Source organism: Podarcis raffonei, chromosome 16, assembly GCF_027172205.1.
Source record: "Podarcis raffonei isolate rPodRaf1 chromosome 16, rPodRaf1.pri, whole genome shotgun sequence".
NCBI classification, from domain to species: domain Eukaryota; kingdom Metazoa; phylum Chordata; class Lepidosauria; order Squamata; family Lacertidae; genus Podarcis; species Podarcis raffonei.
The window spans coordinates 8,721,548-8,734,592 of record NC_070617.1 but is presented as its reverse complement, the minus strand read 5'-3'; the positions used below and the strand labels follow the sequence as shown (position 1 = coordinate 8,734,592).

At 48.8% G+C, this 13,045-nt stretch overlaps 1 protein-coding gene across 1 annotated transcript in view; it reads right to left on the bottom strand.

Annotated features, from left to right (window-relative positions):
- Window positions 1–9,944, bottom strand: part of CHRNB2 (cholinergic receptor nicotinic beta 2 subunit) — a 30,110-nt gene extending 20,166 nt beyond the window's left edge. The window contains exon 1 of the mRNA XM_053368953.1: window positions 9,159–9,944. Within this exon, the coding sequence (XP_053224928.1) occupies window positions 9,159–9,201 (43 nt within the window). The 5' untranslated portion in view covers window positions 9,202–9,944. The remainder of the gene's footprint in view (window positions 1–9,158) is intronic.
- Between the last annotated feature and the right edge of the window lie 3,101 nt (window positions 9,945–13,045).

Below are 13,045 nucleotides of genomic sequence, written 5' to 3'. Positions count from 1 at the left end.
GCACTGACTGGCAGTGGCTGTCCAGGATTTCAGACAGGGGATCTGGAGATGCGTGGATTTGAACCTGGGACCTTCTGCATGCAAAACAGCTGCTCTGTCACTGAGCTATGACCCTTCCCTTAAATATAATAGTAAGATTTGATTATTCCTCATGGTGCTGATTTAAATAGCAAGTTGTCTCCTACCAAATCAGACCATTGGTCTGTCTATACAGTGGTACCTCAGGGTACAGACGCTTCAGGTTACAGACGCTTCAGGTTACAGACTCTGCTAACCCAGAAATAGTACCTTGGGTTAAGAATTTTGCTTCAGGATGAGAACAGAAATCGTGCTCCGGTGGCGTGGTGGCAGCGGGAGACCCCATTAGCTAAAGTGGTACCTCAGCTTAAGAACAGTTTCAGGTTAAGAACAGACCTCCAGAACGAATTAAATTATTAACCCAAGGTACCACTGTATCAGGGTTTCCGAAACTTGGGTCTCTATCTGTTTTTGGACTACAACTCCTATCATCCCTAGCTAGCAGGACCAGTGGTCAGGGATGATGGGAACCAAAAAAACAGGGTTTGGGAAACTCTGATCTACATTCACTGGCAGCAGCTCTCCAAGGATTCAGACAGAGGAGTGGGGCTCTCTCCCAGTCCCAGGTGGGAATGCTTGGTGCCTTCTGCATGCAAAGCATATGCTCTACCCTTCCCCTGGGCAACGAGCCCCTGCTGGATTGCTGAGACATGCTTTCATTTCCTCCCCCCCCCCCCCCGCATCTGTTAGCTTGAGGGGAAGTTCAGATTAAAACAACAACAAAGCCTTTAAAAAAAAAAATACATGAAACAGGAGTGTTGAAAGGGGCATCAAGGGAAGGGGAAAGTTTAAGAACCAGACATTCAACAAGCACAATTTTGCCCCCTCCCTTTAGCTGCTCCTCCTCCTCCTCCTCCTCCTCCTCCTCCTCCTTCTTCTTCTTCTTCTTCTTGGCCCAGTATACCTGAAGGAGTGTCTCCACTCCCATCGTCCATCCCAGACACTGAGGTCCAGCGCCAAGGGCCTTCTGGAGGTTCCTTCACTGCGAGAAGCAAAGCTACAGGGAACCAGGCAGAGGGCCTTCCCACCAGATGTCAAACAACTACCTAACATTTAGAAGACATCTGAAGGCAGCCCTGTTCAGGGACGTTCTTAATGTGTGACATTTTAATGTATTTTTAATCTTTGTTGGAAGCCGCCCAAAGTGGCTGGGGAGACCCAGCCAGATGGATGGGGTACAAATAAATAATAATAATAATAATAATAATAATAATAATAATAATAATAATAATAATTTCTTCTTCTTCTCCTTCTTCTTCTTCTTTGCCAAAGCTGCACCAGTTGTGTGTCAGGTTGCTGCGAAAGGCATGTGGTGACGGTGCTGGGGAGGTCCGGGGTGGGGAAAAGTGCAACTCTTCCCACTGCCTTAGCTCTCCGTCCCAGCGCACTGCGATCCGGACCTGCCCACCTCCCTCCCTTTCCTGCCGAGGCTGTGAATTGCAAACGCTTCTGCTCGCTCCCTTGACAGCTTAATTGCAATTTTGGGAGGTGGCTGACAGGCGTTGGAAAACAAGAAGCCTGACTTGAGTAAAGAGGTCGTTGGGAGGATCGATCGAAGGAGGGAGAGAGCGAGGGGATAATGTACTACTGTACAGAAAATATATTTTACGGCGGGGGGCGGAGAGAGAGAGAGAGAGAGAGAGAGAGAGAGAGAGAGAGAGAGAGAGCGCATGTTTAGTTGGCCGCAGATCTTTGTGCCAACTTTGTCCTTGCACCAGCATGGCTCAGGCAGGCAGCATCACTTGGGGGCAGGATGAGGATGAAGATGGAGATATTCTTGGAGGAAGGGTGCCCTTGAGCCCAGAGTATCGTGTTTCCCTTTCTGATGGTGAGAGCCATTTGACAGAGGAAACAAACTACATCACTGGAAGTTTTTAAACAGAGGTTGGATGGCCATCTGTCAGAGATTATTTAGCTGTGAATCTTTCCTTGCAGGGGGGTTGGACTAGATGACCAATGGGGTCCCAGCTCTCTGATTTTACTTTGATAAACTCGATTTAATTGTGCTTTAACACCAACTCTGTTGGGATGGGGAACCTGCAAATGTATTATTATTATTATTATTATTATTATTATTATTATTACTGATAGATTAGTTGGTTAGAGCATGCTGATGATAATACTGTGATGGCCTGGGACAGGGACTGGGACTTGGAACCAGGGGAGTCTCAGTCTGCACCGGATCCTTTGCCTCAGGCGGCATCTGAACCGAGTCTGGGACCTGATCCTGAAGAGTCCCAGTCTGCACAGGTTCTCCTGCAACAAGCACCAGCTGGGCCGAGTCAGGGGCCTGAGCCTGCCTTGGCCTTAGATGCAGGGATGACCTCGTTGCCTCCAGCTGGGCCGTCACTTACAGCTGCTCCACTACTGGTTGGGTCAGGGGATGCTGAGGTGGCCTCTGGGTCTAGTAACCCACCGACGTCTCCCAAGCTGCAGAGACTAAGGTCTGAGAGAAGGAGAGACCTGAGTACTCGCAGGAGGAGTGCTCACCTTCGGGCGAGACAGGGAGGTGAGTCACCGGGGGATCAGGACCAGCCTCTACCCCGACAAAGATAAAAGGCTTTCGGACCCCGCCCCAGGTTGTGGGAGCAACATTGCTGTGTGCTAGATCCTGCCTGAGATCCTGTACCTGTCCTTGCCTGGTTTCCTGCCTCGTGTCCTACCTTGGCCCTGTTGGACTGACTCCTAGCAGAACCTTCATATTCTGGACCGGTCCTGGACCGTGTTTCACGGGTTACCCCCAGGCCCAGCACAAATACCAAGTTTGTAGGTTCAATCCCCAAATCGGACAGCTGCATATTCCGGCATGGCAGGGGTTTGGACTAATTATGATTTTCAGGGTCCCTTCCAACTCTACAATTCTATGATGATGATTTAAACTTATTGCCTACTTTTCACCATCAGGTTCCAGGACAGCTCCCAACAGTTGAAAATTAAATTTTAAAAACTCTTAAGCCAGGATCAAACCATACTTTATTATTCCAGCTTTTGAGCTAACCATCATTTGCAACTACGTTTATCATCCCTGACCACTAGGCAAGCTGGCTGGGGCTGATGGGTACAAAGATATCAGGTGGGCCAGAGGTTCCCCATCACAGCTGTACAGTGGTACCTTGGTTCTCAAATGCCTTGGTTCTCAAACGCCAAAAACCTGGAAGTAAATGTTCCGGTTTTCAAACATTTTCCGGAAGCTGAAATCCAATGCGGTTGTTGGCTATTGTTTCTGGGGCGCCTGCACCAATCAGAAGCTGCGTATTGATTTTCGAACATTTCGGAAGTCAAACGGACTTCTGGAATGGATTAAGTTTGGCACTTTGGTTTTTGCTATTTATTTTGCATTTTTGTTTTTGTGGCTTTTTTGGTTAATTTGTTTTTGTGGTTGTGTGGAACCCAGTTCAGCTACTGATTGACTGATCTGTGTGACTGCGGAAATGGATAAAAGCCCCCCATCCAAACAATGACTATCATCGGTGCAGGTAAGAAAAAATAATGATTTTAATTTTTACCATCTACAATACTGTCTTATTTATTTTATAGTACAGTACATTGATTATTGCTTCCATTTTATGGATCCATGGTCTCGTTAGATAGTAAAATTCATGTTAAATTGCTGTTTTAGGGGTTGTGTTTAAAAGTCTGGAACGGATTAAGCTGTTTTGCATTACAATGGGAAAGCGTGCCTTGGTTTTGGAACGCTTTGGTTTTGGAACGGACTTCCGGGACGGATTAAGTTTGAGAACCAAGGTACCACTGCAACACAAAGCCCACACAATTGTGACACCCTTCCAAGCTGATCGTAGCGTATCACTTGTATCTTATAATTCATGGGGCAGGGAAGAGCTCACTTCTCTCTCTCTCTCTCTCTCTCTCTCTCTCTCTCTCTCTCTCTCTCCCCCCACCCCATTTTTGTTACTTGTGTCAGATGGCAGCAAGTGGGCATGACCAGTCACTCTGGCAAACCACGCTAGCTTTGCCTTGGCAAGGTGGAATCTGCCTCTGCTTCTTCTATTCTTGGCAGACTGCTCGACAGTTTTGGCTGGATTCAAGCATCACACCCAAAACAAGGCTTGTTTTTGTTTTTTACACCTGAACCTTTTGGGCACTTTCCAATGCAATGCTAAATGCTTCTGGCGTGAGCTGGCGTGAGCTAGAGGCTCCTGTCTTCCTCCCTCTTGTGGTGCCTCTGGGGTGGAGAAGGTGCCACCTCTGCTTTTAAACTAGCCAGAGTTCCTTGTTATGCCAGAACTTAGGGAAACACTGGTTAGTTTAAACCAACTGGGTGGTCTGCTCTCATGATCCCTAGCATGGCCAATAGCCAGGGATAACAAGAGCTGGTGTCCAATAACATCTGGAGGGTTGAATGTTGCCCAACCCTGGTTTAAATGGAGAGAGAAGGAAATGTTCATCAACTCAAGGATTGCAATTCCCTATGGGCTGCCTTTGGGGCAGAGAGGACCATGGCTAGTGCCGAAGAGAAAATTGGGCAGAACTATGGATGTGACTCTTTACTGAGCTATGGCCCTTCCCTAAAACATAGGGACAGAGGAAGCTGCCTTATACCAAGTCAGACCATTAGATTCACCTTAGCTCAGTACTGTTTACACTGACTGGCAGCAGCTCTCCCGGATTTCAGGCAGGGGGCCTTCTTCCACCCTACCTGGAGATGCCAGGGATTGGACCTGGGACCTTCTGCAACAAGTAGATGCTGTACCACTGAGTGATGGCACTCATAGAACACTGGCAGCAGAGGCAACAAGAATAGAGAAATGAGATCGCTGTGTTTTGTTCCTGGAAGATGGGAGCTGTGGGGAAAACCATTGGGTGAGTGGTCCATGATTCATACATTGCTTCCTTTCATAACACATCACACCCAATGCATAATGAATGGTGCAAGCTTGCCCATGAAGTCATGCGTTGTTGCTGCATAGGGACTGGGGTTTGGTGGGTGGGGGAAAGAACGGAGGCAGAAAGAGATCCGAAGAATTATATGGAAAGGGAAGATAATGTAAATATTGAAAGTTTATGGGATTTCAGCAGTGGGGCTTGGAAGGTCATGCAAGGACAGCCCAGACCCCTCAAGGCTCACTGAAGACCTGCCTGTCACTCAGCACCCTTCTCTACTCCGTCTTCCTTGCATTGCTCTACATTTGAATACAATATTTTTCTCTCTTTAACATAGGAAATGAGGAAACTGTAGGCCTCCAGATGTTGCTGTACTACAGCTTCCATCATCCCAGACTACCTGGGCCTGATGGGATTTGGAGTCCAGAGGGCCCCAACTTCCCCATCTCTGCAAAAGAGAGAAAGAAGAGTTGTAAAGACCTCTTGTCTTCAGGAGCGAGTCTCCTCTAAAGCAGAGGTTGGGAACTATGGGCCCAGGGGCCATACACATCCCTCAGGGCTTCCCTGGGACCCTCCTCAACCTGCACACCCACCCATGCCACACCCCTCACTCACCCTGCTTGGCTTGGGGTTTTCCCCCTGGCTATAATGTGCTATGGTTTTCCCAGTAGTGATGTATGGAAGTGAAAGCTGGACCATAAAGAAGGCTGATTGCCGAAGAATTGATGCTTTTGAATTATGGTGCTGGAGGAGACTCTTGAGAGTCCCATGGACTGCAAGAAGATCAAACCTCTCCATTCTGAAGGAAATCAGCCCTGAGTGCTCACTGGAAGGACAGATCCTGAAGCTGAGGCTCCAATACTTTGGCCACCTCATGAGAAGAGAAGACTCCCTGGAAAAGACCCTGATGTTGGGAAAGATGGAGGGCACAAGGAGAAGGGGATGACAGAGGATGAGATGGTTGGACAGTGTTCTCGAAGCTACCGGCATGAGTTTGACCAAACTGCGGGAGGCAGTGGAAGACAGAAGTGCCTGGCGTGCTCTGGTCCATGGGGTCACGAAGAGTTGGACACGACTAAGCAACAACAACAAATAATGTGTCCTTGACCTCTGATAATGCTTCTTCCATGCTGAACGGAGGACAGAGAAGTGTGTCTATGAAGACTCACCTACTGGTCATTGGTAAAATCAGCCACCTTTTAAAAAGTAGTTACATAGAAACAAATAACCTTTATCTATTCAGGAATGTGAAAACTGTGGTCTTCTAGACGCCATTGGACTCTGGTTTCTAACATGGCCAGGCAGGATGGCACTGATGGGGAGTTCAGCAACATCTGGAAGGACAAAGGCTACCCAACACTGGACTGATTGGGTAAACATTGCAATGATGACGCTTGCTTCGTACATGTATAGCATATTTCACATGGGCAAAGTCTGTTGCATACCTAAAGCAATCCTTATGACAGTCTTGCAGGGCAGACTAGGGAAAATGTTATTTCCCCTAATTGACAGGTGGGAGGGGCGGTGCTGAAGCAGAGAGGTGGGAATGGTACCTGTGGATGAGCTGGCAATGGACTCAGCTGCTTAGCCACCAAGGACCCTGGAGTCCTTTGGAGTCTGGATGCTGGAGGCTAGCAGTAACTCACAAGTAACTGTGGTTCATCTGTCTTCCTCGCTGCTGCTGCTCTGTGCAGCTCTCCTGCGCGACAGGGCTGGAATTCCCTCTGAGAGTTAACTATACATACCGCACACACACATACACCCAACTACATGATTAACTGTGATTCCTCTTGACATGCATGAGAGAGGAAAGGATGTTAAGTTGCCCTTCTACAATGCACATACGGAATGGATTTGCCTGCCAGAACAGGCATTGCAAATTCCAAATTACCTACACAATGTTTATAAAGTTCTGCTTGCGTGAGCATCATCTGATCCTCCTCAGGAATGTGACAGAAGTTTATAAGATCAGGAGTGATGTGATGTTGAAGAGAATGTAGTGTGAAATGTTTCTCTCTCTCTCTTTTTCTCTCTCTACTTCCACCACTCCTCCCTCAAAGCACTATCCCTTGAAATGGGCTAGGTAGGCATTTCCTGTTAAGAGAAATGGCTGGATTTCCTTTTAGAGCAGGTAGGGGGAACATGCGGCCCTCCAGGTGTTTCTGGTCTTCAACTCCCATCATTCCTGACCATTGGCCATGCTGCCTGGCGCTGATGGGAGTTGGAGTCCGACAATATCTGGATGGCCCCATGTGCATTTAATATGTGATCCCTGACGGGTTGGGACATGTGGCTAGGAAATAGGTTGGTAACTTCTGGCCCTCCTGATGTTGCTGGACTCCAGCTCATCATCATTCCTGACCATTGGCCATGCTAGCTAGTGCTGATGGGAGTTGGAGTCCAAGAATTTATGGAGAACCAGACATTCCCCATTCCTGATCTAATAAATAACCTATAGAATTCTGCTCTGTGGCTTTAAGACAGTTTGATGGACACACAAGGTTCTTCCCTGTTGAATCCAGTGTTAAGGTTGCTCTACTCCACAATAGAAGATGGATCATGTTCATGGAGAACAGGACTTTGGGCATGTCATTAGCTAGAAAATGTTGTGTGTGAGGCATCCATAAGGGGAGGGAATCTACAGGTCAACACAAAACAGCAAGAACCTAAATACAAGGCATCTAATTTATCTACTGGAAGCTGCAGAATACCCAGATGTTAAACCTGCTGCCTTGAGGGAATCTACCCTCTCGGGATGATCCCTCATTTTAAATATTGTGGGGTGGTTTTTGTTTTTAATAGATATCTCACTCCCCCTGCAATTCACCCCAAAACACCTTGCAATTAAAAAACACACAAGTAAACATTATGTATTAAAAGAAACCCATCACAGTAACAGCCAAATTATTCTAGGCCTGTAAAGCTCAGCTTGTGCAACTGCACCATTCAAATACTTAGTAAAGGGCCCCTTCTGCAACAGGAGTGGGGGGCCTGTGCCCATCAAGGCTTGGTTGGACAATGATTCCCATCACCCCGACTATCAGCCAGGCTGGCCAGGGATGATGGGAGCTGGAGTCCAGCGATGTCAGGAGGACTGCAAGCTCCCATCCCCTACTCAACACTGTCTGCAACTGCCGTACAACTGTCCTCTCACAGAAGACTTGCAAGAACCCAATACCCAGTGGAGGCTGGTCAATTGGGGCACTGCCCCACCAAGCTTAGTGTGCCCCCACCTGCCTGCCTTTTTACTCATAACCAGGCCAGGGGTGGCCCTGCCTGTCGGCACCCTTAGTCTCAGCGATGCCCCTTGCAGAACTCAGCAGGGAAGAGGAGGATGGGGACAAAACTATAATCAGTTAGCTCTGCATGTCATTAGCTCTGGCTCCGCCTACTGTCGGGCTCCCTGCCTTCCGCCCCACCAGCCCCAATGAGCATCAGCCACCAAAGCCAATAACCGCCAGATAACTATCTAGTGCTCCTTTCAACCTCTCCTCCATCCTCATATCGCTCAGAAGGTCCTCCGGCGTTTGCGGGTTCTCCCCTTCTCCCTCTCCCTCCTTGTTTCCTTCTCTCTCTCTCTCTCTCATCGTCATCGTGCCTGGGGTTATGAACTTTCCATCTCCTCCTTGCTGGAAGACAGATGGAGCTAGCTGGACCGTCAGACAGAGCCAGTCTCCTGGAGTTTCCCTGGGGCTATCCTCCAGCTGTAAACAGTCGTGCCTAAGGGGAACCTAATCTCAGCCCCCATCCTGCTGCCCCACTCCCCAGTCTCTTTCGCTTTGCCTAGCGCGGTTCCTCGGATGGAGGATGGGCAGATAAATGACCTTCCCAGATTCCCCCCTCCCGTTTTTTCCCCTTTCCTTTTTTCTTTTTGAGGAGAGGGAAACTTCAGCATGAGTTGGCCTGTTGAGATGGAAGTCGCTTTGCCCACCCTGAGTACTGGTTAGGCAGGAGCTGGACGGGGCGATCTGGCTTCCCTGCTAAGCCATCGGCGGCCTGTCAAATCTCTGCCCAGCTGAGTAACTGACGTATTTTTCAAGAGCATCATTTGGAGACACAATAAAAATAGAAGCTCGTACTCGCGACCGGCAGCGGCTCCCCTCCCTAGGAAGCCGAGAGGAGGAAAGGGCGCACTGTCTGACTCTAAACAAAGCCTCTGCTTTCATTTAGAGTAGGATGCTAGCCTTGGGGGAAAGGGAGCCCTAAGCGCTATAGGGAAAGGAGGGGGTTACACTTACTTCTCAGGATCCCAAGAAGGCAGAGGCAGATCAGAAGAGCCATTGAAGCGGGTGGGCGAGGAATCTTCTCCCTCAAAATAAAGACATTGCCTCTGTCCTTACGCGTTCCACACCCCCCCTCCAATATGGGGGGGTTACAATCCAAGTGGTGCAGGCGGCTCCGGCAGCTCCTAGGATTGAATGAGGTGTGTGTGTGTGGAGGTGGGGAGACTGCAGAGAATGGAGGCTTCTCTGAGTTGTTTGGGGGGGGCACCGCAATCTCTAACCCAGCCCAAGTTCCTTCTAAGTCGCCCCCCACCTTTCGGCCGCTGTCCGTGGTGCTGAAGTCCAAGCCGGCGCTTCCTCTTTCGGGGCAACGGCGCGCTCTCCGTGGTGCTGGAGCGCTTTGCCGCTGTCCCTGGTGCTGAACGGACCGTCAGCCCCGCCGGAGAGCCATGCGCAAAAACCCGGGAGCCCCCATCCACTCACTCACCCACCTACCAACCTACCCACGCCTCGACCTCGCCTGGCTCGCCAAGGCGATGCGCAGGAGAACCTGTGAAGGGGCCGAGATAAGATGATGCTCGGGAGGGCGAGGGGGGGTGGAGAGAGAGAGGCAAGTGCCAGGATGCTCCAGGCTCTCTCTACATTTGGCGTCCTCTCTCTCTCTCTCTCCAGCGCCTTGGCTCCGGCTGCTCCCCTTGACGCAGAGGCCACCCCAGAGGAGCTGGCGAGCGCTGGCTCTTACGTCCCCGGAACACACGGGCCGATCCAGGTCCGCGGGGACCCATCCGCCGTCTGCCGCTAGAGGCGGAGGGCGGGGGGGGGCGGTAGCTGCCCTTTTCCCAGCGCAGGGGAGCGGAAGCGAGTGTCTCAGAAGCTCGGAGATGAAGATGGACAGGACCACGCCGGCATCCTTAGGACTGGCCTATACCGAGCCCTCCTGATGGAGCGCATTGCTTGGTGTATGTTCGGGATATGGAGGAGAGTAGAAATCTGAAGGATGGGAGAAAGGGCTAAGATATTTGCTTGTATTTAGATGGCTCTCTCTTTGTGTGTGTTATTTCCTTTGTCGCGCAGACATAAAGGTACGGCTATGGGGAGTGGGAGAGACAAAGTCTTAATGCTCTGTAAAGACCCTCTGCCCCGCCTTGTGCAAGTCTGGATGAGTATGGGAGGAAGGAGGGAGACTCCTTCCAGGGGGGAGAGAGAGATAAAGAAAAATGCATGCAGGAGGGAAAGAGACGTAGGAAGCTGACTTATACTGAGTCAGACCACTGGTCCATCCGGTTCAGTGTTGTCTACATCAGGGGCTCCCAAGCTGTGATTTGTGCACCGCCAAAGGTTAGGAGGCTTTGTTCAGGTGATCCGAGGCATTGCTGCATTAAATATGCATATTGAGTTTCAAATTGCCTTTTTACTGCTTCTTTCTTTCTTTCTTTCTTTCTTTCTTTCTTTCTTTCTTTCTTTCTTTTCTTCTTAAAATTATCTTATTAAATGTATAACAAACAAGACGGACAGGGTATTCCAATGATTCAACAAAAGACGGAAGGAACTGAGCACGCTCAGGTATAAGGTAAGGAGATGAAAGGTATAAAGAAAAATACCTGAATAAACTTGTACAGAAGAGGCAACACGGCAGCATCACAAGATAAGACATAAACAGCAGATCAAAAACTCATATAATCAAAAAGAGCGCCGGATGAAATTGTATTTGGATGGCATTTGCCATCCGTGTGACTGTGTCATTAAGTAAGCTATAAAAACCCACTACAGTAGACAGTTCAAAGAGTGTACTTACCCTCTGAGAACCTGGAGTGGGTGGGTCAGTTATCTGATGTGGCTATAAATAAGGCTTTTTAAAAAAACCAGCTTGCTTTTTAAATTTATTGTATTGTATTAGAATACAATTGCCTTACCATTTTAATTCTGAGATACAATTAGAAATCAACTAGCACAGCCCATTTCAATTGCTTCAATGGGCAGAAATTTCATGATGTGATACACCAAGGCAGTTGAGCAATATCCAAGTAGTCCAATAGTCTACAATGACCAGCAGCCGCTCTCCAAGGGCTCCCCAGGGGATGTTTCCAGCCCTACCTGGAGATGCCGGGGATTGAACCTGGAACCTTCTACATGCCAAAGAGGTGCTCTAACACTAAACCAAGGCCCTTCACTGATGGGACACTCAGTTATACTGTGCCAGACCACTGGTCTCTCTAGGTGAGTAGTGTCTACTCTGCTCCAACTGATAGAAACTCATTCCCAGCCCTACTTGCAGATACTGGAGATTGAACCTGCATGTAGTGCAAACGCTCTACCACCCAGCTACAGGCAGATCTGTTACAGTATGTGCATATCTTCTTCTTCTTTGGCGATCACTCGTAGCCGAGTGAGATTGTCTTCCATAAACACAGTTCTAACAATGAGTCCGTAAGTGACTGTGGAGGCCAGTTCTGGATCCACACGTCCTTCCACAGTGGGGACATTGGTTTCCGGTTGGGAGTTGATCACGGTGTGGATTTGCCAAGCGTGCCTTCCTCCTACCACGTTTCTCCCTTGAGTCCTGAGTTCAAGTGTCATCAAAGCCCATGACACCTTTGGTAAAGGCTGTTCTCCAACTGGAGCGTTCACAGGCCAGTGTTTCCCAGTTGTCAGATGATCCAGCAAGTGGATATATATATATGTGCATATATAATATGTAAGCAGAAGCAGGCACTGGAGAGAACTATATACTTCCCACCTTGTAGTGTGTGAGAGCCAGAAAGTGGGGTGGAAGGGGAGAGATTCCCTCCCTGTTTATTGCAGTAAAAGGTATTCGCTGTGGTCAAGTATGTACAGTAGCCATGCACGAGTGTATTGATTTGATCATGTGCAAGAGGTCCCATGAGTGTGATTCTGGGTACCTGCACAATAATTCCTGAAGCCTACATGCATCGTTTTCTGTGTCTGTGTGTGTGAGAGAGAGAGAGAGTGTGTGTAACAGGATGATAGTTCTGTGTGCGTCATCCTTCCATCCACTGATACTGAATGTTGGAAAATTCAGGACTGAAGAAAAGAAAGAACTTCTTTTTGTAGTTAAACTATGGGATTCCCTCCGGCAGGATGCAGTGATGGGCACCAACTTGGATGGCTTTGAAAGATTTGGCAAATTCATGGAGGAGAGGGGTATCAGCAGCTACTGGCCAGTGGTCACTCCTCTGTTGGAATGACAGTTGCTGGAGATCACAGGCAGAGTGATTCAGGTTCTGCTTGTGCAATTTCCAGTGGAGCATCTTGCTGGCCATTGAAAGAACAGGATGCTGGACTAGACTGGTCATTGAACTGATTCAGCGGGGTTCTTCTTATGAGTAAATAAGCCATGGCTGTACAATCTGTATCAACACTCCTTTCCTGTATTGTATGGCTGTGCTTCTGGTGGGGAACTCAAGAGTGGTATCTCGGGTGACAGACGCTTCAGGTTACAGACACCCCTAACCCAGAAATATTACCTCGGGTTAAGAACTTTGCTTCAGGATGAGAACAGAAATCGTGCTCCAGTAATGTGGCAGCAGTGGGAGGCCCCATTAGCTAAACTGGTGCTTCAGGTTAAGAACAGTTTCAGGTTAAGAACAGACCTCTGGAACGAATTAAGTACTTAACCCGAGGTACCACTGTATGACTTTATGTGTGAAAGAGTGTATGTGTTTGAGTTGTGTGAGCCTTTGTGTGGAGTTAGCTGCACATGGGTATGTCTGTGTGTTTAAGGTAAAGGTAAAGGGACCCCTGACCATTAGGTCCAGTCGTGGCCGACTCTGGGGTTGCGGTGCTCATCTCGCTTTATTGGCCGAGGGAGCCAGCGTACGGCTTCTGGGTCACGTGGCCAGCATGACTAAGCCGCTTCTGGCGAACCAGAGCAGTGCATGGAA